This window comes from Notolepis coatsorum, assembly GCF_963971535.1.
Source record: "Notolepis coatsorum genome assembly, chromosome: 2".
Classification (NCBI taxonomy): Eukaryota; Metazoa; Chordata; class Actinopteri; order Aulopiformes; family Paralepididae; genus Notolepis; species Notolepis coatsorum.
The window spans coordinates 215,047,155-215,069,919 of NC_140166.1; the positions used below are offsets into that span (position 1 = coordinate 215,047,155).

At 43.9% G+C, this 22,765-nt stretch overlaps 1 protein-coding gene across 1 annotated transcript in view; it reads left to right on the forward strand.

The window, feature by feature from the left end:
- Window positions 1–16,791, forward strand: part of brf1a (BRF1 general transcription factor IIIB subunit a) — a 182,562-nt gene extending 165,771 nt beyond the window's left edge. The window contains exons 17-19 of the mRNA XM_084308841.1: window positions 6,060–6,111; window positions 12,895–13,054; window positions 16,197–16,791. Of these exons, the coding sequence (XP_084164967.1) occupies window positions 6,060–6,111; window positions 12,895–13,054; window positions 16,197–16,234 (250 nt within the window). The 3' untranslated portion in view covers window positions 16,235–16,791. The remainder of the gene's footprint in view (window positions 1–6,059; window positions 6,112–12,894; window positions 13,055–16,196) is intronic.
- Window positions 16,792–22,765: the final 5,974 nt, after the last annotated feature.

Here is a 22,765-nt window from a genome sequence, read left to right on the forward strand (position 1 = left end):
GAGAGAGAGAGAGAGAGAGAGAGAGAGAGAGAGAGAGAGAGAGAGAGAGAGAGAGAGAGAGAGAGAGAGAGAGAGAGAGAGAGAGAGAGAGAGAGAGAGAGGTGATGAGAAAGAGAAAATATGTATGATGGGGAGAGAGTGTGCACACACGTGTGTGTGCGTGCGCTTTTATGTTTGTGTGAGTGTCTGTATTGCTTGTTTCTATGTGTGTTGTTGCTTGTGTATTGTTCTTGTGTCTGTGTTTCGTGCATGGCTTGCCTTTATGTCTGCATTGTTTTGTACCGTGTGTGTTTGTGTGTGTGTGAGTGAATACCATTATTGTGTGTGTCTGTGTGTGTGTGTGTACTGTACATGAGAAAATGAGAGTGGGCACAACAGTCTGTGTGCGTGCGTCTGTGTGTGGGTCTTGGTGATTATGCATGATTTGATTGTGAGCAGAAGGTGGGGGGGGGGGGGGGCTTCGCCTGGGAGATTCCAGTCCAAGGCTGTAAAATTGAGTTTGAAGCTGAGATTATTATCATCATTTATTTATATCATCGCTCCTCATATAACTAATTCCCGTTCCGATCCAATTTGCATATTATTTCACCTCTCTCTCCTCCCTCCTCCCTTCTGGTCATGTTATCGAACAGATTATTATTGTACGAGGAAATAAATGACTTCATCAACGAGCCGCGACGATTATATTATTATTTACCGCAACGTAACTGAAATGTAGTCCTGACTGTAATCTGTGTCTGAGTCATTGTGTGTCATTGTGAGAAAACTGTGATGATGATTTGTTCTGGTGGAAGAGGTGCTGGAGGATGATTTGTTCTGGTGGAAGAGGGGCTGGATGATGATTTGTTCTGGTGGAAGAGGTGCTGGAGGATGATTTGTTCTGGTGGAAGAGGGGCTGGATGATGATTTGTTCTGGTGGAAGAGGTGCTGGAGGATGATTTGTTCTGGTGGAAGAGGTGCTTGGATGATGATTTGTTCTGGTGGAAGAGGTGCTGGAGGATGATTTGTTCTGGTGGAAGAGGTGCTTGGATGATGATTTGTTCTGGTGGAAGAGGTGCTTGGAGGATGATCTGTTCTGGTGGAAGAGGAGGTGCTGGAGGATGATTTGTTCTGGTGGAAGAGCTGCTGGTCTGGATGATGATTTGTTCTGGTGGAAGAAGAGGTGCTGGAGGATGATTTGTTCTGGTGGAAGAGGGGCTGGATGATGCCAGTTGGCCCGCCGGTCTGTCGGCCGTGTCTCAGCACTTCATTCGTGGCCACGGTGGACTCCGTCAGACGGCTCTGTTCATGGAGCCTCTGGCTTCAGTCGACAGCTACTGTTCTCCAGCCTTCAGCAGGAGGCATGATGAAGAAGGACTGGAGCTGAGAAACACATCGGTCTCTCTCTCTCTCTCTCTCTCTCTCTCTCCTTTCCATCTCTCGGTCTCTCTCTCCTCTCTGTCTCTCTCTCCATCTCCTCTGTTTCTCTCTCTCTGTTTCCATCTCGTTCTCTCTCCTCTCTGTCTCTCTCTCAGTCTCCTCTGTTTCTCTCTCTCTCTCTGTTTCTCTCTATCTCTGTCTCTCTCTCTCTCTCTCTCTCTCTCTCTTTCTCTCTCTCTCTCTCTCCTTGTCCCTCTCAATTCAATTAGATTCATTTCAATTCAAGGGGGCTTTATCGACATGGGAAACATTATGTTTACATTGCCAAAGCCAGTATTAAAACCAGCCAGTGTCTGTCTGTCTGTCTGTCTGTCTGTCTGTGTCTTTGTCTGTCTCTCTCTCTGTGTCTGTCTCTCTCACTCTTGCTCTCTCCGTCTCTCTCCTTCCTATCTCCCTCTCGCTGCCCACATCTTGTGGTCTCGATCAGACATGCCAGGGTTAGGGCTGGGTGATATGGCCAAAAATGATATCACGATATCGATATCATATCACTCGATATCTATAATTATTAGTATACAAATATTTTATGTATATTTTTAAACAACAGATGTATGTTTATTTTGCAGCAATTCTTTGTCGTTGCCGCCATCTTTAGTGTTACAGCCCCTCACACCCCAGTTCTCAGGCTGCAGCTGGTTTGAAAGTAAACGGGCTTCTCTGCTGGCTGTGGCACCAGGGGAGTTGAACAGTTCTGGCTCTGCTAGTTTCTTTTCTATCTTTTGCCGCTTTTTTGGTGGACAAACACTGTGTGCACCGTGACTCACGACTGGAGACTAGCTCTGCTAGCACACATAGCCTACAGACGGTTTCAAACTGTATTTTAAATTAGAAGGCAAACAAAATAAATGGACAAGAGAAAAATAAATCTCAATTTGGTCAGTATTGTCATTTGGACAGGCAAAGCCATTACTTTAAGTTGCAGGAAAGACAAGTTTGTCCACTGTCTCTGGTTTTAAAACTGCCCTGTTGCAGGTCACAAACAAAAAAAATCGTTTTCTTTTTTTATTATTTTTTTAAATTATCAATCGATTTCGATTACTAAAATATATCGCAATAATTATCGTTTTATCGCCCAGCCCTAGCCAGGGTCTCTCTCTCCACCCCCCCAACTTTCCTCCCTCCTTACCTTCCCCCCTCCCTCTCTCACTCTCTATCTCCACCCCTCCTTCCCTCCCTCCTTACCTTTCCTCCCTCTCTTTCTCTCTCTCTCTCCACCCCCCAACTTTCCTCCCTCCTTCCCTTTCCTCCCTCTCTTTCTCTCTCTCCACCCCCCAACTTCTGGATGTTTTTGTATAGTGTAGCATAGTGACATATAGTATAACCGTATATTGCATAGTAGTGTACATAGGACTCATTACCTTTTTCATTCGTAAGCTTAGCATTGTATTGTATTTTATCTTAGTACTTTTATCATGTCTTTTTTTATCTATTCTATTATTTGAATTTTTTGCACAATCGAAGCGGACATGGCCAACTTCATTTCACTATATGTCTTGTGTGTATGTACGTGAAATGAACGTACAGACGCACCAGTCTGCCTGCTGGTCAGTCTATCTACCGCACGCAGCAGTCTGCCTACACAGTACCAGTCTGCCCACACAGTACCACACAGTACCAGTCTGCCCACACAGTACCACACAGTACCAGTCTGCCTACACAGTACCAGTCTGCCTACACAGTACCACACAGTACCAGTCTGCCCACACAGTACCACACAGTACCAGTCTGCCTACACAGTACCAGTCTGCCTACACAGTACCAGTCTGCCTACACAGTACCACACAGTACCAGTCTGCCCACACAGTACCACACAGTACCAGTCTGCCTACACAGTACCAGTCTGCCTACACAGTACCACACAGTACCAGTCTGCCTACACAGTACCACACAGTACCAGTCTGCCTACACAGTACCACACAGTACCAGTCTGCCTACACAGTACCCCACGCAGCAGGCTGGTCCTCCTGGTCTCTGTACAGCTCTCTCAGCAGGACGTGTTCTGCCCGGCCGCCTGGCTGGTCCTCTAATGAGCTCCGACAGAGGGGAGTGATGATGCTATGCTCACTGTAGCACATCTTCCCCCTCTCTCCCCCTCTCTCTCTCTCTCTCTCTCTCTCTCTCTCTCTCTCTCTCCCTCTCCCTCTCTCTCCCCCTTCCTCTCTCTCTCTTCCTCTCTTGCTCTCTCTCTCCTTCTCTCTCTCGCACTCTCTCCCGCTCTCTCTCCCTCTCCTCTCCCCCCTCCCCCTCTTCCCAGGCTAAAGCAGATTAATTAAAAGCTCTCCCTCCCTCTCTCTCTTCGCTCTTAACACTGAGAGTTGGGCACTTACAGTAAGCCCTTAGGGACCCCACAGCTCTCTCTCTCTGTTCTCTCTTTCTCTCTCTCTCTCTGTCGGGTGGGCAAGGGGGGGGGGGGGGGGGGGGGGGCTGGGAGCCTGCGGGAACGATGCTAATTTCATCCGCTGGTAAATAGATCCTCCTCAGGAATTAACGATCTTACCACATCTTTCTCCGTCCTACTGTGAAGCAGTTCAGACTCGCACTTTCTGTCTGTCTTTCTTTCTTTCTGTCTGTCTCCCTGCCTGTCTGTATGTCTCTCTCTGTCTGTCTGTCTGTCTCTCTGTCTGTTTGTGAAGCAGTTCAGACTCACACTTTCTGTGTCTCTCTCTGTCTGTCTGTCTGTCTGTCTGTCTGTCTGTCTGTCTGTCTGTCTGTCTGTCTGTCTGTCTGTCTGTCTCTCTCTCTGTCTGTCTCTCTGTCCATCTGTCTCCCTGTCTGTTTGTCTCCCTGTCTGTCTGTCTGTCTCCCTGTCTGTCTGTCTGTCTTCCTGTCTGTCTGTATGTCTGTCTGTCTGTGTCCCTGTCTCTCTCTCTGTCTCCCTCTCTGTCTGTCTCCCTGTCTGTCTGTCTGTCTGTCTGTCTGTCTGTCTCTCTGTGTAGCAGGTCAGACTCACCCTCTCTCTGTCTCTCTCTCTGTCTCTCTGTCTGTCTCTCTCTCTCTCTCTCTCTGCAGCAGGTCAGACTCACCCTCTCTCTGTCTCTCTGTTTAGTCTCATGTCTCGGTGCAGAGCAGCGTGATCTACAGTCCAGCCGTCTTGTGGCCGGCGGAGAAACCGCTGCCAATAATTACGAGCTACAGTATTTCTTAGGTTATACTGTACTTTACAACCCGACTACGTCATACCGTATTGATTATGTCATCCGTATTGATTTTGGACCCCTCTTTTACCTCACCCCATTAGAGATGTGCTCACCGGTACAGATGCTGGTGTGTGTGTGTGTGTATATATATATATATATGTGTGTGTGTGTGTATATATATGTGTGTGTGTGTGTGTGGCATCTCTGTTCTGTTTCAGCGTAGAGCGTTCTACCGGCGGTCGTTTTACGCTGCGCCGGCTAAACGACTCAAGTCCCATGAATAGAATTGGACTTCTGGGCGTTCTATCGATTTAAATATGACACGTACTAAACCCTTAGCGTTATGAATTGCAATATGTTATTTTCATGGTCTAGGCAAGGAAACCATAAAAGGAAGGAATCGCGTCAGAATACCGGCGCACTTACGCTCTGCTCGCTGCCAGACTTCCGTGTCAATTCTATTGAGGGGGCGACATCGGCTCAGGGGGTAGAGCGGCCGTCTGGTAATCCGGTGGAAGGTTCCCGGTTCAATTCCCATTCCTCCCGGGCAGCGTGAAGTGTCCTTGAGCAAGACACTTAACCCCTAACTGCTCCCCATTGAGCAGGTTGGCACCTTGCATGGTCGCCCCCGTCGTCGGTGTGTGAACGGGTGAATGTCGGGAACAAATTGTAAAGTGCTTTGAATAAGCACTATATAAATGCACCAATTACCATTTATTGAAGCCTATGGGAGAGATGTAAATGATAATGAAAAATATACAAGCTTCTAATCAACCAATATATCAAACGTTAGTTAGTTAACGATGCAACAAATTGCTGATGATTCTGACATCCAAGGTAATAACCTGTTTAAATCGCGGGCCATAAACGAGGAGACGGCTGATCCCATTCTCATACTCTGCTACTAAGGAATCTATCTTGACTATATTACTACCTACTATGCTAATATGCACTCTTAAGACTGGAGCACTCAAAGTTCAACACTGTTTGACCAACAATGTTACTGACCCTTAGCTGCCAGAGTTGTACCCTTCCTGCTGACTTGTTGTACAGAACATGTAAGTCGCTTTGGCCTAAGTCGCGTCAGCTAAATGACAATAAATGGAAATGGAAGTATCCTACAGCTGAATGGTAAATACCACAGGTAAGAATGAAGGAGCCTGAAAGGGGATTAAACGTGACACTCAATGGCGGCCAGTGTTGGAAAGTAAACAAAGGTGTCAAACAATCTAGGGCGTTCTGCAGAGAGCTTTTACAACAGGCCAAATACAGTCGTGATCAACAGGAACGGTGTCTGCGTTTTCCACCAGAAGCAGGCGAGGCAGTGAAAAGAGTGCCACGAAGTGCTTAGTGTTCCCTCATGTATGAAACACACGGTATATAAATGAAAGGTTTACATGACTTGATGCGTAACAAAGGTTGTGGCGGTGGTGGTTTGAACCCGCCAGGTCATATGTACATGTTGTGCTCAGCGCTCATTGTGTTTTGTTGTTTGTCTGGCAGGTTAAGGCCCTTCATCACAGGACAGCCTGCTAAGAAACTCGCTCTGGACCAGGTGAGCTGCTTCATTTACCTGCATGTCTGCACCGAGCCTCTGTCACACACACACACACATACATACATACATACATACATACATACATACATACATACATACATACACATACATACATACATACATACATACATACATACATACGCACGCACGCACGCACACACACACACACACACACACACACACACATACATACATACATACATACATACATACATACATACATACATACATACATACATACACATTCAGATTCAGACAACTTTATTGATCCCGCGTGGGGCAATTCATATTGTAGCTTCACGAGTAACAAAAACATCTCAATGACAGCACGGCAACAACAACATTCCATGCAATACACAATCCAGTAAAAGTTAAAGTAAAAACAGACAACCAAGTGTAAAAGGCTACTTAAAATGACTACCGTCTTTGTTTAAAAGTCTGATAGCCGAGGGGACAAAATATTTGGCGTAACGGTTGGTCCTACTTGGTGGAACGTCATAACGGCCGCCAGAAGGCAACAGCGAAAACCGCTGAGACAGAGCGTGGAGAGGTTGATTTGTGATGCTCGTCCCCTTCTTGACCACCTGGTCCATCCAGAGAGAACATGGGTATCTGTTTTACTCCAATTATTTTGGAGCACACTTTCACAATATACTGTAGGCTGTTCCTGTCTTTAACACATTGGACGCCAGCAGCAGGGGGCATTACCGGTATTCGTTATTCAATGGATATAGTTTTAGAATGCCAAACTTGCGAGTCCTAAAACTATATTTTATATTATAGCTATGGATCTAATAACGCCGTCGACTGTCAGTGAGTTGCTTCTGGTCAACATGCAAAAAACGGATTGTTTTTTCATCCGTACATTTCCGTTTTATACCGTTTTGAATATGAGTATAGTTTGAGTGATTGAGTAATTCCAGAAAAATTTAGTGGAATACACTTATCACGTTGTAATTTTTCTATCTAATCATCCTGAAATCAACGCTAGATCATCATTATTATGTCTCCTCATGCATACATGAAATGGCCCTCGTAGCAGGGCGCTTACTAGTAGTTAGTAGCAGCAGTTATTACAAGCATCGATTAAGTTAGGTGACATTTAGGTGAAATACAATACGTTTGGAAATTAATTAATATCGAAGTTGTAAAGCGATTTGGATAAAAGCTGTTATAATATGCAGTCCATTTTAAACCATAACAGCATTCTGGGTCCCGCCACCCTGTCTGCCATTATGTTTGGTTGTTGTACAAAGACACTGAATATAATAAAGATGATTCATTACGCCGATGGGATAAATGGTTCCCGGCGTCCCCTGACTGGGTCAGAAGAACATGTTCAGAACACCTTCAACTCGTTAGACAATATTTACCTACATTTTAATGGTAAAGAAAGGGGGGGGGGGGGCAGTAAGTCGGACAATACCATGCCTTGTGTAAGCCACGTGATTCAGGAAGTGAGAAGGAGTTGGCTAGTCTCTCTTTGAAAGGTCTCTGGATGAGAGCTCCCATGGTGCGACAACAAGGAATGAGGGTACAGACCGCAAAACGCAGGACACAGATTACAAGATTACATTTATTGCTACTGAGCAGAGACAAGATGACAGGTGGGGCTTTAGGCTACACTAGGAAGACACACAGCGAATACTATTACTCTAATAACTCCTACTGTGTAGCGGCTAGGGAAACACACAGATAATACTATTACTCTAATAACTACTACTGTAGCGGCTAGGAAGTGGAACAGGCTAGGAAAACAGACTGACGACTAAGTGCAGAGGGGGTGGTGACTGATTGCTGGCAACAAAAGGTTTCACAGCGACATCATATCCTGCCGGCCGTTCAACTGGCGGGAACCCTGTCACTGTGTCTGGTTTCCTCTATGCTTTTCTCTATTCCTCTCTCTCTCCCCTCCTTACCTCTCTCTCTCCCCTCCCTGCCTCTCTCTCTCTCTCTCTCTCTCTCTCTCTCTCTCTCCCCTACCTACCTCTTTATCTCTCTCCCCTCTTTACCTCTCTCTCTTTCCCCTCCCTGCCTCTCTCTCTCCCCTCCTTACCTCTCTGTCTCTCTCTCTCCCCTCCCTGCCTCTCTTTTTCTCTCTCTCTCCACTCCTTACCTCTCTCTCCCTGCCTCTCTTTCTCTCTCTCCCCTACCTACCTCTCTCTCATGCGGCGTTGGCAACTGTGAATGAGGCAGCTCAGGCTCTCAACCAGGAAGAAAACATTGCCACGAGGGGCTGGGTCAACAAGGCTTGTTACTAAGCAACCACCCAACCCTGCACGCCCCCCCCCCCCTTCCCGCCCCCCCACGTGCGCCTCCCCCCTCTGCGGGGCCCCGTCATTGGCTGAGACCCCTGCTCGCTTGGAATTCATGTTACGTAATGTTGCCTTTTCATTCCTGTGAAGGAGCAGAGCAGTGAAAAGAGATGTGCGTTTGTTTTGGCCGTCGCTCAGCCAGGACGCTTGGTTCTCTGTGTTCCCTGAAGTGAACTGCGTTCAGAGCTGCTTCTGCTCGTGGTGTTCCCTGAAGTGAACCGTTCCCTGAAGTGAACTGCGTTCCCCGCCCGGCACCTCAAGATGCACTTTTAACTTTCTCAAGGTGTACGATCTCACAAACGACAACACAATCAACAGAACCACCGAAACTGCATGGACTACAATTTATAACGAATGGCGTATGTCACGCCAGTTAGGGTACCTTATGCATACTGCACCTGTGTATACTGTTTACACTTTACTTACTCATGGTATATATTTAGATTCTAGTGTTGATTGTAACCATATTTATTGTAATGTATTATATAGCTGATAGGACATAGAGACCCTCACCTGCACCTTTGATCACACTGCCTACTTGCTCAGATGCATATATTCAGAGTTAATTATATTGTTTACTCTGCCTATACCTGTATTTATGTCTTCTATTACCATGCCCATACCTGTACCCCCCCCCCTCCCCTAGGACTATCTTAATCCTTGAGAGCGTTCTGATGATGATGGAAAAAGTTATAGATTATTTCAATTTACAACAAAACCCATGTTTTAAAATGACCCAGGTTTATTTAATTGACTGCATTTTATATAACAGCTTTTATCCAAAGTGCTTTACAACTTATGCCTCACATTCACCCACTCACTCACACACACACCGGCAGCAGAGGCGACCGCCCAGGTGCCGACCTGCTCGTCGGGGGTTATGCGTGTTGCTCGAGGACTCTTCGACACGCTGCCCGGGAGGAGCGGGAATCAAACCGGCAACCTTCCGATTACTGCCTCAAGTGTTTGCTGATATCAAAATAAACGGGGATTCAAGCTGTTCCCATAGCAACGCTATGACGCCATCTACGTCGAGCGGTAGAATTCCTAAGATATTGTGAGCAAGCATTCCAACAAACCTGTTAACAAAGGGTTAACAAATAATGGTCCTATGAAAACGCAGGCTGTGATTGATTGATTTTATTTATGGATTAAAAACACAACAAGAATCCAAAGGATACCATGAGAGAGTAAGACCCTTATTTCCGTCATGGTCCCAGGGCTATGCAAAAACAAACACGACTGACACGAAACACATACATTTTAAAGCATTAGAAAACTAACTTATAACTAAAATTGTATATAACACAATAACTAAAAACGGTTGGAATCCCATTCTTAGTATAGCGGGCTATTCCTCTACTCTGTCCATGAGCCACTTCCTGACGTTTCTCTTGAAGCTGTGGAGGCACGAGCTCTGTTTGATGGGGATAGGCAGCTTGTTCCAATCTAGGGCTTCAGAGAAAGCAAGGGAGCTCTGGCCTAGTTTGGAACGGAAAGAAGGCTTCAGGTTTGCTACAGTATGCTTGCTCTAGTTCTGTGGTTGTGGGATTCATTGACCGGGTTGAAGTAGTTCTGAAGGTATCTAAGGGACCTTTGGTTGATAATATTGTGCACTATTGTTCAGTCTGAGCTGGGTAACTCTGACCTCCACAGGAAGCCAGTCTAGCTCCTGGAAGTGACTCCTCCCTATGTGGGTGCAGGGGCCAAGAACCATTACCATCCTTACCAGCTTATTTTGGGAAACCTGAAGCTTATTTTTTATGGTCCCTGTCAGGCCATCGAACCAAGACACGCTACCATAATCAAAGTGGCAGAGTACTAGGCTATTTTGCTAGTAGCCTGAGTAGTGATGCACGATATATCGGCCGCCGATATAGTATCGGCCGATATGGCAGTTTTTTTTTACACATCGGTATCGGTCTGATTTCAAGATAGGGCCTATATCCGCTGATAAAAAAATATATATATAATCTTTTTATTTTTTTGGTTTTTTATCTATTTTCTTTTCTTTTTACATGTTTTGGCCTTAAATAGTTTAAAAATATCTGTCATTTCTGAAAATAAGTTACAAAAGTAAAGAAAAACAAAAAAAATGCGTTTTGGAAAATAGCTCTTTATTTGATTATCAAAAAAAAGTGTTTTCTATACAGAGATATCGACATCGGTAAATATCGGTATCGGCCAGAACAGCAATATTAATATCGGTTATCGGTATCGGCCACAATTTTCACATCGGTGCATCACTAAAGCCTGAGACTATCTCTGCCAAGGAGGTTGGCTTTCCTAGCTGGGTACCTGGTGCGGGCGTTGACTTTGCCCAGTACTTGGGAGGCCATAGCCTCTCCAGCTAGACTCCGGTCTAACATGCAGCCTAGATACTTCACTGTTTTTATCTGTTTTAGGGTTTCAGACCCTAACTGGATATTGAACTCCCGTGCTTTCCTGAGCTTGGAGCCCAATAATACTGCCTCTGTCTTACCTTTGCAAGGGACAGCTTGGGGTACCACCCTATAGACTTTTTCAGTAGAATTCTGTTGCTAGGGGACAGCTTGGACCCACGTTTATTTCCTGTCAGCTGTTGATATTAGTGTACATTAACAGTGTAACAGGAAATGCACTTCATACCGTTCAGAATGTTTTTGTTAAGTTTGAAAAGGTCTGTTGACTTTCAGTGGCAAGCAGCCATTGTGACAACATGCTTAGTCACACTTCTACTAACCACACTGGTGTTGATGGTCCACACTGAAAGGGTTAATCTGACCTGTTCAACACCTTCTCATCGTTACTGAACAGCAACACTGTGTTTACATGCTGCTTGTACTTTCTTTATTTCTTCTGCTTTTCATCACTAATTAACGTGTTGTGCCACTTCCTGCCCACGAGGTCACTCTGCAGGGGGTCGGGCAGGGAGGGAGGGAGGGAGGGATGAAAGCAGAGGGGGGGATGAAATGAAAGAAGAGAGGGTCAGAGATAGAAGTAGAGAACATCACACAAATACAGTATCTCTGCATCACAAATACAGTATATCATCACAAATACAGTATCTGCATCACAAATACAGTATATCATCACAAATACAGTATCTGCATCACAAATACAGTATATCTGCATCACAAATACAGTATCATCACAAATACAGTATCTCTCCATTACAAATACAATATATACATCATACAAATACAGTATCTCTGCATCACAAATACAGTATATCATCACAAATACAGTATCGCTCCATCACAAATACAGTATATCATCACAAATACAGTATCTCTCCATTACAAATACAGTATCTCTCCATCACAAATACAATATATCCATCATACAAATACAGTATCTCTCCATCATACAAATACAATATCTCTCCATACAAATACAGTATCTCTCCATCATACAACTATATCCATCATAAATGCACCACCTTCCCGGTCCTCTGTGGAACCTGCTTTTCCCCCCTTTTTATTATTATTTATTCATTCATTCATTATTACTATTTAAAATAAATAAATAATAAAGTGAACCGTTGACCTTCCGTTATTGGTTCCTCTGTTAAAGTCAATATAGAGGATGTAGACACGGAACACATCCGTTGCACATCTTTTGCAATTAACAATATCTCATATTATTATTTCAGGTTCTGTCAAAGTTATACCAAGTCTCTCAACCATTGAGTGTTTTATTAACGGTAAATTAATTGCCGTTTCAACTTCATGTTCTGAATTGAGAGTGAGTCCTCCGACCATTATTCTGTGCAACATTCTGTGTGCAAAACATAAAAGTGCGTCTCATTCACATGCCGAGCGCTGAGGCTGTAAGATGAACGCTGTCGTTTGCTTCCGCTGGAGCTCCACGCTGTCATCAGTGTTGCTGAGCCATCGATGAGATATATTCTTATCGATTTCCCCGGGGAAATTCCATGTCACACAGCAGCAGAAATATTAAAAACACACACAAACACACACACACACACATGCACACAATCCACATATGACCTGCATAATAATAATAACAAAAGAACACCCACACACATACAGATAATAATAATAACAAAAGAACACCCACACACATACAGATAATAATAATAACAAAAGAACACCCACACACATACAGATAATAATAATAACAAAAGAACACCCACACACATACAGATAATAATAATAACAAAAGAACACCCACACACATACAGATAATAATAATAACAAAAGAACACCCACACACATACAGATAATAATAATAACAAAAGAACACCCACACACATACAGATAATAATAATAATAATAATAATAATAATAATAACAAAAGAACACCCACACACATACAGATAATAATAATAATAATAACAAAAGAACACCCACACACATACAGATAATAATAATAATAATAACAAAAGAACACCCACACACATACAGATAATACAAGTGACCTGTATAATAATAATAATTCTGTTTTTTCTTGTTTTCACCAGATCGTCAACGGCAACCCCCTGCCCACGCCAGCCGGCGCCCCTCCCATCTCTGTCCTGGTGGAGAGCGGGCCTGTGGTGTACGACGAGGTGGCTGAGGAGGAGGAGGAGGAGGAAGAGGAGCCCTGCTTCAGTGCCATGGAGCTGATGGGCAGCAGCAACGGTGAGTTCAGGTCACCTTTTAGAAACCGGTACTCATTAAGCGGCAGGTTCGAGCCCCAGAACGCCATGTTGGAAGACGTGCAACGGACCATTATTCACACGGTGGTCGTTGTGCTCTCTTATGTCATGCTCAGGTTGGGATTCCCAATGGGATTTCTAATCTCAATTTGAGCATGACATAAGAGCACAATATTTCCCTTTTTGGCTCTCCGACGTTACTATGGCAACAGAACTGACGTTGCTGTCCGGCGAGAGGGGATTAAATGCCAGTCTCTCTCGTTGAAATCAACACGCGCCGAACTGGCATCACCCCTTGTAAACTGACGATGTTATTATTTTCCTAATTTCAGCTGTAGCACCTGTGAAATCAACCGATAAACATCATATCCAGGTCTTTTTGAATTACAAGACCGTTGTTGCAATGGCTAAAAATAGCTGAATCCCCATTAGTCAAGAGACATTGTGTTCACATTCGATTTTGTCATTTAGCTGACGCTTTTATCCAAAGCGACTTCTGTACGATAAGTCAGCAGGAAGGGTACAACTCTTACAGCTGAGTGATGTTCATCACACAGTGCTGAAACTTGGGTGCTGCAGTGTTGAGTGCATAGTAGTAAAGACATATTAGTATAGTAGGAAGAGTGCATGAATAGTATAGGACAGTAAGAAGGTTATTGTTTTTATTTTTAATTTTTTTATATTGATTGAAGTGTGTCTTTAGTCGACGGCGAAAGATTGGTCGGGTTTTCGGCTGTCCTAACTGTATGCGGCTTCTCTTTGATGACCCTCCCGGAGCTCAGATAGGAGCGGGTCTGAGGCGGCCAGAAGATGCAGAGCGTAGGGCCCTGTCTTGAGGGTGTGTAGTTAGAGACCATTGACCGGAGGTAGACGGGAGCCGTTCCCTTCGCTGCACGATATGCCAGGTCGAGGGCCTTGAAGCAGATGTGAGCGCCGATGGGGAGCCAGTGCAGATCCCTGAGAAGTGGGGTAACATGACATGACGTGTTTACATGGGAACGTGATATAGGACAGTGTTGGTTTGCTGCTAAAGTGCGACACCTTTTCTAAATGTCGGTGTCGGGTATTTTTACACGCCCTGCGTCAAACGTGTCCAAGAGAGATTTCCTTTGGGACAATAATGCCTGTTTCTATCTTAAAGTGGGTCACAGGGACCTGTGTTCTGGCCCCCTCATCTCAAGAGTGCCAGTTTAGTACCTCTTATCTGACGAAGAACCATGTAACTTCCATTTACACTGTTTTCATTATCTCGAGATGGTAAGTTAGTGTTGTGTTCGTTCATAGTTAAAGACAGTAGAGGCTGAGTACTTCATCTAAATATAGTGAGTTAGTGTTGTGTTCATTCATAGTTAAAGGCAGTAGAGGCTGAGTACTTTATTATCTAAAGATGGTAAGTTAGTGTTGTGTTCATTCATAGTTAAAGGCAGTAGAGGCTGAGTACTTTATCTAAATATAGTGAGTTAGTGTTGTGTTCATTCATAGTTAAAGGCAGTAGAGGCTGAGTACTTTATTATCTAAAGATGGTAAGTTAGTGTTGTGTTCATTCATAGTTAAAGGCAGTAGAGGCTGAGTACTTTATCTAAATATAGTGAGTTAGAATTGTGTTCATTCATAGTTAAAGACAGTAGAGGTTGAGTACTATTATCTAAAGATGGTAAGTTAGAGTGTTCATTCATAGTTAAAGACAGTAGAGGTTGAGAACTTTATTATCTAAAGATGGTAAATTAGAATGTTTTGTTCATTCATAGTTAAAGACGGTAGAGGTTGAGTACTTTCAATTAATATATTAAATTCACACATGAGCCTGTGCACCAAATCAAACCTAAACGTCTCTAAACGTTTTCAACTCTCGACCCTAATTTGAGAACCAACACTCCCAACATAATAATAATAGGTTGTCTGGAATTGGAGGCTGAAGCGACTCATTTTAACATTTGACATTTCCAGTCGGGTATTGTTCCTCACTAGCTCCTCGTCGCACAAATGATACAAACGTCTCTGTTGGCACCGGAGTAGGAATGCTAATGTGGCCCAGATGTAATTTAGTCGTTGAACTCTCCTCCCCCGATAGAAACGTTCCTACATTTTAAATTATCCCTCATTTTATTCAAGTGTACTTTGAATCACCCTGGCCGTTTGTCATGCAGAACCCAATTCTGGGTTTAAAACCCAGAGAGTTCTACTACTTGTTATCATAAATGGCACCTTCAGTGTTAATTAGGGCTGTCCCTCTTAGTCAATGAATTGAGAAAATGATGAGCACGTCTCTGGTGCTGTATTTTAAAGAGGTCCGTTTGCATGATTGCATGGTGGGGAAAAACAAAAATGGTAACAGATTTGTCGATTAAACCAACTAATCTATTTATCAACCGAGACTGTCCGTGCAACAACCAACGGTCATAGTAATAAACGGACCACGATCACAATGTCACAGCATGCCTTTGTTAACTCTGTACATAACAACGTCACAATCACTTCTAAGCAGGGCTACCACTGGGTCTTAAATGGTGCATTTGTAGAGCAGCTTTGAACCAAATCGCTTTACAACCTGTGCCTCACATGCACCCTGAATTTCCCCAAGGGGATCAATAAAGGAATATCTTATCTTATCTTATCTTATCTTATTCACTCGCAAGACAGCGGAGGCGACCATGCAAGGCTCCGATTACTAGACGACCGCTCTACCCCCCTGAGCCACTGTCGCCCCGCTCTTAAATATATTTTAGGCCTTAAAAAGTTATTAAATATGAGTTTGATGGGTCTTAGGAAGTTGGTTCTATGTTGCGATATAGATATACTTCTCTGTATCTCGTTTTAAATGTGTTTTGGGGGACATGTCCAGGCAGCAGGGTAAGCGGTACAGTAATAGTCTTATCAGTTTTCCTCTCAACAATGCATATGGAATTACTTCTCGCATAGTACTTTTCTTTAATACCCTTTTGCCGGTACGGCCGCGAAATGGGTATTAAATTCTATTCAAAGTGGTCTTAAAAAGTCTTAAAACTGAACGTGTTGAAACCTGCAAGGAACCCTGTCTCGTAAGTAACCACTCTGCCTGTCTCTCTCTCTCTCTCTATCTCTCTCTCTCTCTCTCTCTCTCTCTCTCTCTCTCTCTCTCTCTTCAGATTACGGGTGTGACGGTGACTATGAGGAGGCGTTCTAACGCCGACCTCTCCCGGGTCTTAAATGGCACAGATTGCTTTCAATTGCATCATTTGGGATCCCCGAATGAATTGGGGGGGCGGGCACACAATGGCAGATGGAAGGGGGAATTGTGACGTCAAGGAAATGCGAAAAGGAATCCGTGAACCTCTCCAGGATCTGTGAACCCGCGCCGCTTGGACGTCGACGGCCGGTGTGTTGGAGGAATGTCTGAAACGGGACGTTTCACCGTGGTTCCGGTCGTAACCCAGGCTGTATGAACTATTTTGCATCGGGTTAGCTGTCTGCTCCTGTGAGGTAGCTGCCAAAACCAAAGTACCACTGTAATGTTGCCTTTGGACAATATAGCCACTGATCCCAGGTCTGATTAGGGCTGGGCGATATGGAAAGGAAGCGAAAGCTATATCGATATTTATACACATATATATATCACGATATCTGCTCACGTAGGTGAAGTCACAGGTTATGAAATCCAGTTGATGTTTAATCCAATTGACCCGCGCGGTAATAATGTAAGGTGTGGCTTGAAACCAAAACTGCAATTTTAAAATGAAAACTCCCGGGGGGGGGGGGGGGGGGGGCAGGTGGCGCACGGAGATTACGTTCGTCACCAACACCGGGAGACACTAGGATTCGCCTGTTCGAATCCAGCTCCCGGCGTTGCTATCAGCTTGGCTGGCCTCTCACACTGATACAATTGGCTGTATCAGGGGGTGCGAAAGCTGAAGGGTGGGTCCTGGGCGTTGTGGACAGCGACCCCTACAGTTCGGTCGGGGCGCCGCCTGCTCAGCGAGGGTTGGAACTAAGGAGAGATAGTGTGGCCTCCCACACGCTACACTCTCCCCGGTGAGAACCTGCGCGGCCAGGTTGGCCTGCCCCAGGCTGCACATGCGTCGGAGGAAAGCATGTGACAGTCCTCCGGTCTCCCGGACCAACAGTAGGGGAAAGTACGCAACAACCAGGAAGGGTGGGATGGGAGAAAAATCGGGAAAAAGGAGGGGAAGAAAGATTAAAAAAAAAAAAAAAAAAAAAAATGAAAACTCCCTCATGTTTTGTGAGAAATCTACGTTAATAATGTGCTTGATGTCATCAATTCAGACGACGGAATTGTGTATCGCCATGTCCCGGTACCACAATTTCACGCCGATCGCGATAGTGGTCCCATTGAAAGACGATGAATTGTCGTTATTGAATTATGGCCCTGATGAACGCCTTTTGTTTGCTAAGATTATTGTTATTGCGCTCCTCCGGGGACGAGGAGTAGTGAGAGATTTCATTTCCAGGGCTATTTTCTGTAGCGTGTCCGAAAATAGGATGGTTGGAACCAGTAGTGTTATGATTTGATTTCTGCTTTGGTTGGAGCTACGGCTGGTTTGGGGCCAGGGCAGGGCTGACCCAAATACGTCCCACGCTTCACAAGCTTCAATCGCTGCCAAAATCATACGAAATAAGCTTATAGAGATAATAATCTGATATACTGCACATCAGAACTTCGACACAAGTCATTCACCCACCGCGTTGAAACTTTGCAAGCAGGAAAGAACGATGATAATTACCGCTTAAAGGGGAACTCCAACATTTTGGGAAATTAGCTTATTTAACATCTTCCCTGGAGTTAGACAAGAAGATACATACCTTTTTTGTCTCTGTGCGTGCATTTTAGCTTTGGGAATAGACGCTCCGTTAGCATAGCTTAGCTTCATCACTGGAAGTGAGGCAGGACAGTAGCCTTACAGTGCCTTAGTGTATTGCAAGGTCTGACATTGACCAAACTTGATATGCATGACCTTGGTGGGCTCTAGGTCAACTCCTGAAAAGGGGGTCAATGTCAGACTTTGCAATCAAAAGTTAGGGGGCTAATAACCCTTGCCATAATTTCAGTGCGCCCCCTAACTTTTGATTGCAAGGTCTGACATTGACCCCCTTTTCAGGAGTTGACCTAGAGCCCACCAAGGTCATGCATATCAAGTTTGGTCAATGTCAGACCTTGCAATACACTAAGGCACTGTAAGGCTACTGTCCTGCCTCACTTCCAGTGATGAAGCTAAGCTATGCTAACGGAGCGTCTATTCCCAAAGCTAAAATGCACGCACAGAGACAAAAAAGGTATGTATCTTCTTGTCTAACTCCAGGGAAGATGTTAAATAAGCTAATTTCCCAAAATGTTGGAGTTCCCCTTTAATCAGGCCATGGGTTTTCCTCTCTGAACCAATTATTGTTATTGAATCGCCATGGTCATATTCCCTCACGGTATGATCTTGATACTATCCCGTTGCCCCGTCGTGGGTCACTTAAGCATTTAAATATGGGGTATAAATTATTATTTTGGCTACGATGTCGATGCAACTTTTCTTTTTTTTTATCCATTCCAAGTGAATGAGGTAAAATATATGAAGTCTAAGATTTTGTTTTCCTGGTTCAGGTTTGTTTCAGACGTCTTGACTGCTCACTGTGTGGACACGGCAGTATTTAACGGGGCGCAGGGGCTCCGCCGCTTCCACGTTGCTGCTATTGTACATATGTTGCATCTTACAAATGTTGTGTGCATCGATCTGCTGCAGTAAAGACCCACTAACTGATCACTCGCTTCTCTTTTCCCTTTGTGTGTGTGTCGTTCATCGTGTGCTTTTATCAAATCAAATCAAATGTATTTGTAGAGCCTGCAATCACACGTTAATGCCCCTATGGGCTGGACAAGTCTTCTTTAAACGAGTCAAGAAGAAACATCACAATAAATCAAGAACAAAAAAACCCATCATGAAATCCAAAACGACACTCCCAGACATACCCCCGCGAAGGTAAGGAAAAAAACTCACAAAAAAGCACCACAGGCAATGTGGAGGAGAGAAACCTTAGAAGGGCCGTTCAAGGGGGGGATCCCCCAACATGGATGTCGGCGACAGTAGTGTTGCTATGTATGGTCGATGGGTGGAGAATATAAAACAGGCGAAATAGTTGGTATGTATGAACGTATACGTGTAATAAAACACAAATATGTACATGCAATAGCAACTGGGGTACATAAGAACATTTTTGAAAGATTTAAATTACACAGCAAATTATCGCGTTATGAAAATTAAACCAAAATCAATAAAAAAAATATTTTTTTGATGAAATATATATACAGTATATATTTTTTTTAATCTCATTCATTCCATAATAACGTAGAATAAACATTTACAAACTTTTTTTTTAAATGGTCCATTTGCATGTTCTTGGTATCTGATTGTAGGGACATCTATGGATCTCAGGGAATGTGTCAGAAATAGTGTGTCTGTTACTAGGCTTGAGTCAAATCTAAGCAAATGAATAAAGGGAAGATGATTAAACAGAAGGTTTTGTAGATACAGTACTGAATTCTGCCATCCGAACACATGCAATTTGAAATATGATTATAGAATATAAAATATCAGGCCTAAAATGGTTATGCGATTCATTAGATTAATTAATTACAAATCCTGTAATTAATTAGATAAAAAAATGTAATCGCCCTACAGCACTAATTTAAATAGAATAGAGCTAAGAACAACAACAACAAAAGAGAAAGCATAGGGAGACGAGCGCTAGTGTGAGAATAGGATAAGGGCTAAATGTCAAGGCTCTGAGCTCAAAATATCAGTAATTCCGTTTTATGTTCATCCGTTTCAATAATCTTTCAAAGTAGAATAAACTAGGGCTGGGGTGGTATGTTTTAAATATGATAACACGGTATATCGTTTTTTTTGATGGTGTAATGAGGTTTGATGGTATTTGTCTTTTCCAGTTCAAAGTGCAGTATGATTTTACATATTACGTTTGATGTATTTATTTTGTAATACAGTTGTCATGGTGGTTTTTCGTGCAAAATGGTATTTTTTTATCAACATTTCTAACCCAAAATCTGTATAATACTGTAAAACCTTTTTTGATTAACTTAAAGGTGCTGTATAGATAACATTCAGCCACTAAATGTCACACTAGAGCACCGGCATGTAATTTATCCAATCGGGTGCATGCTATGTGGTGAAATGGGAAGTAGGGGGATGCATGTGTGCAACATGTAAACAACAACATACATTTTGGACCCGCAAATCTTTTTTAAATGATCAACCAATCAAATAAAATCTATATTTTCTTGGGGGAATACAAGCAATACTTTTATTCCGCATCCTTTTAACACATTAGGTGCCGTTCACGTAGAACTACGTTATTGTTGCCCGACAGTTGAGTGCCGGAAACGTAGAACTACGTTTTTCTTACGGTATTAACTTTATTAGCTATTGCCATTCATAATCCAACGGGGCACCTTGTGCATACTGTTCTGAGTGTGTCTGAGCTGGCAGATGGTCTTATACCGCCCTCTAACGCCTTCGGCCATTATTGCACTCCATTAGAAATGGGGTAGTTTCTTTTCTCTACCGAGCTGCGGCGTGGGGGCGGGTCCTAAACACTCCGGCAAAACACACGCTTGTAGGGATGGTTTGGACAACTGACCCCGCCCGCCCGCCAGTTCATGTGCAATGCCCAATAACGTCGGAGACAGGATCGCTGTGGATAACTGGAATGGCGATCAGATAACTGGATAATTTTTTTTGCATTAAATCAGATACCAGGTAAAGACTCTATATATAAAAGCTTGCGTTGATCTGATATTTCTTTCGACCACGATTGAAGCCATCTGTGTTTTATGTGTGTGGCTGTGTGCCGTTGGGTGCAGGAGGGGAGGGGGGAGCGCCGCGCTCCAGGGCACATTTCATGTATGCACGAGGAAGGATAATAATGATAATCTGACAAAAACGCTGTTTTCGCGTCTTTTTCCTGGAATTACTCAGAAGCACCCAAACTATATTCATATTCAAAACGGTATAAAACGGAAATGTACGGATGAAAAAAGTATCCGTTTTTTTGCACGTTGACTGGAAGCAACTCACTGACAATCGACGGCGTTATTAGACCCATAGCTATAATATAAAATATAGGTTTAGCTCTACAAACTACAACTACGTTTACATGGGGTTAATGGACGGCAAGGCCAGGTCACTTCCCGGAAGGGGCGTGGCACTAATTGTGTTAAAAGCTCTGTGGATGTATATACAGTATATATATATATATATTAAAATTTTTATTCAACTGGACTTGAAGAAGTCTTTATTCGTAACACACATTGCAACGTAGTCATGCAGCGAACACAATGCATAATTTTTTTGGTCGCCGATGACATTTGATCCCTGCACTTGAACCATCCCGTCGTCCTTCCCCCTCAAGGGAAGCCAGGAGCAGACAAGGGCTGCGGTGTGGGCCCGCACCTGGGGACCAATCAGAGTGCTCCTGTCCGTCTTCGTCAGGGACGCGACAGCGTTAGCGATCTGTTCTGCATGTTTTTCCATCTGGAGGGGATGGAAGGGTTTCTGGAGGGGAAACCCTTGCGAGCACGGGCGGAGAACATGCAAACTCCACACAGAAAGGCCCGGGAGATACCCCACCTGGGTACCTGGCAACCTGCTCCCCAAGCGGGAAGCGAAACCAGGACCGTCTACACCACCATGCCGCTAAATGTTTACTCTACATAAAAATGGTATCTATAAAGAAGACATTAAAAAAGACATGTATAATTTTACCATTCGTATATATACCGCTGACGACGGTATATAGTAGAAATCCATACCTTTCGGTGTACTGTACCTCCCGGCCCAAGAACCGCCCAGGCGCCCACTATATTATTGTGGAAAGATATCTCTGTGTGCGTGCTCCTCCTACGCCACACAGTCAAACACAAGACGCCGCCCTGAACTACCGAGCGGGACAAAGGGGTTTGATCGGATAACGTTGACTCGCGCCTCCGCTCAGCGCTACAGCACCACTCTGAGGAGTTATGTCAACGTATTGGTTTTCAAAGATATCGAATGACCCGCAGGTGTGAGAGAGGAGATCCTACACAGAGCGATGAGTCACTCATCAAAGCCCAGGAGCTGCGAGACTCCCAAGGAGCAGAAGACGAGAGCGATAAATCTGTTGTGAAGCCGTGTGTGTGTGTGCGCGCCAACATCTGCTTGTCCTGACGTCAGTGGTCTGGTATTCACTGCAGGGTACAAGACTACTGTTTTATTTATTTACTTATCTTCCCCCCTCATCACTCACAGCAGAGGCCTCGCACGGAAGGTTTAGTGGAGTTCTCTTTCTTCCAACATGGCCGTCTGTAACCATTGGTAACCACTTTCTAAAGAAAATGCAGTGGTAGAGAAGGTAAAACACTGATATTACTGTTCTACTGTGACTTGTTTACAAGATAAGACACTATAGATGATTCGTTTTTTGTTATGTTTCTCATATCAACATTTGGCAACTGTTTTACACAGCTGTTGTTTATTGCGACATGGAGGACACATGGACGTTCTTAAAAGAACACGCCAACATTTTGGCAAATTAGCTTACCGTCTTCTCCAGAGAGACAAGATGATAGATACCGGTTTCCTCTCGGTGCGTTCAGTAGAAAGCTATCTATCATCTTGTCTGACTCTGGAGAAGACCGTAAGCTAATTTCCCAAAATGTTGG